Source organism: Frankliniella occidentalis, unplaced genomic scaffold (assembly GCF_000697945.3).
Source record: "Frankliniella occidentalis isolate FOCC.00 unplaced genomic scaffold, Focc_3.1 Scaffold240, whole genome shotgun sequence".
NCBI classification, from domain to species: Eukaryota; Metazoa; Arthropoda; class Insecta; order Thysanoptera; family Thripidae; genus Frankliniella; species Frankliniella occidentalis.
The window spans coordinates 343,353-345,165 of NW_026267366.1; the positions used below are offsets into that span (position 1 = coordinate 343,353).

Sequence of the window (1,813 nt, forward strand, 5' to 3'; positions counted from 1 at the left end):
TACTCACTTTGGCCCGTATCTCGGGTGGCTCAGAATCGAGTGGACTGTGGAGTCGCGTAGCTGGAAGTTACCATACGGCAGCGGGGACTTTTCGCTCGAGCCGAGCGCCGAGTCGGTGAAGTCCGAGTTGAGGTTTTGGCGGTAGATGGACCAGGCGTGCAGGTCCTCCGAGTTGGAGGGGATGGCGAGGCCCGAGTGCGAGCGCTGGTGGTGGTGCGGGCGCGGGGGCGGCGGGGGGCCGGCCGGCGGCGGGGGCCCGAGGGGCGGGCCCGACGAGGGCGGCTCGTGGTAGCCCATGTGCGGCGCCATGCCGGTGGAGGACCGGTGGTGCGAGCCGGGCGGCACCGAGTACCTCCTCTCCATGGTGTTGAGCTCCCATGCGCCCTGGGGAGCGCCGGAGGACGGCATCGCGTCCGCTGTCTGCAACAAAAGCGGAGTCTTACTGACACGAAGAGCACGGTTAAAACCTTACAAAGCAAAATGCCAAATCCCTCGTACCTACGAAGAATTTGGTACCTACGAAGTCTCCTAATCTTTCGTACCTACGAAGGGTTTGGTATTTTTCTTCGTAAGGTTTTAACAGTAAGTCGTTACCGTTTCTCACTCGGGGAGTGGTGATAAGGGCCATTCGATCGGGCAGTTTAGTAGAGGCTGCAAGGGGTCTTGGCGAGTTTTGGATTCGTCCAATCCTTTCTTAGGTTTCGTTGGAAAGGGAGGCAGAGGTAGGGAAGGTGAGGTGGTTAGCGGGGTCCACACCACACAGCCCCGGGCGTGAGCCCCCTGGCCCCCTGGCCACGCCGCCATACGGTCTGCGGTCGGATGGCCACACCTGCAGGTGCAGCGGAGTCCAGGTACAGGTGCGGGGCCCGGGGCCCGGGGCCCGGAGCCTCCAGTGGCGCGGCGCGGCGCGGCGGGCCCGCTGTAGCGTCAGATAGCGTCCCCACCGCTAGCGGCCCGGGGGCCGGGCCGGGGCCGGCCGGGCGGGATGCGGCCCAGCCCAGCGGGCCAGCCCAGCGGGCCAGGCTGCGGAGGTTTGGATCTCCTCGCTATGGTTAGCGGAGTGGCCCGGTCCTGGCTCGTGAAAGGGGGAGCGGAGAGGTGGGCACAGAGAGGAGAGGGGGGGGGTATACTGGCGGTCTTCGCCGCTAATTGAAATTTTAATGCAGTGCGCATGGAAGATGGAAATAACTGCAGTACAGGTACAATATTCGAATGACTCCTCTGCGTATAATTGGTTCACTGACACGTTTGGCTGTTCCGCGACAAAGACCTCTCTGTCATGAGATATTGGATCCACTCCACTGCCCGAGGAAGCAATTCAGTCGATTTCTGTCCATTTAGAGGAGACATTTATGCCGTGTCACTGCTATCGCGTAAAAAGGTGAAACCACTCTTCGCCGTCGAAGCCGTATACTTGCTGGCAAAGAGAGGGTTGGGGGGAGGGGGGGGGGTGATTTCCCCGCGTACTCACGATCAGCTGACTAAGAGGTATGGAGATCCACTGCCGGCCGTCCTCATCGCGTCAGCATCTGCAATCAAAGAGAAACGGCACGGCTCCGGTCAGTCATTCCAACGTCGAGAGTCACAGAGTATACTAACAATGTTGATGTGAAGCGAGGTGTCCGGCGAGATGCCGGCCCCACGCGGAACACGCTGACCCTGTTTTTCCTGGGGGTAATTATTAAATGCTGCCGTCTAGTCCAGTCCGGCTCCGGCCCGGTATATGCCGCGCTGACCTGCAGAACCGACCCCACCACCACCAGCCCCCACCCCGCGCTCCGGGACGGACATCCACTCCTTCGCTTCACCCGCC

General features: G+C 61.3%; 1 protein-coding gene across 1 annotated transcript in view; it reads right to left on the reverse strand.

Annotated features, from left to right (window-relative positions):
* Positions 1 to 3: 3 nt before the first annotated feature.
* Positions 4 to 1,813, reverse strand: part of LOC127750700 (POU domain, class 3, transcription factor 2-like) — a 14,822-nt gene continuing 13,012 nt past the window's right edge. Inside the window, exons 2-3 of the mRNA XM_052273036.1 lie at positions 1,472 to 1,529; positions 4 to 420 (exon numbers count right to left, since the gene is read on the reverse strand). Coding sequence (XP_052128996.1) covers positions 4 to 408 — 405 coding nt within the window. The 5' untranslated portion in view covers positions 409 to 420; positions 1,472 to 1,529. The remainder of the gene's footprint in view (positions 421 to 1,471; positions 1,530 to 1,813) is intronic.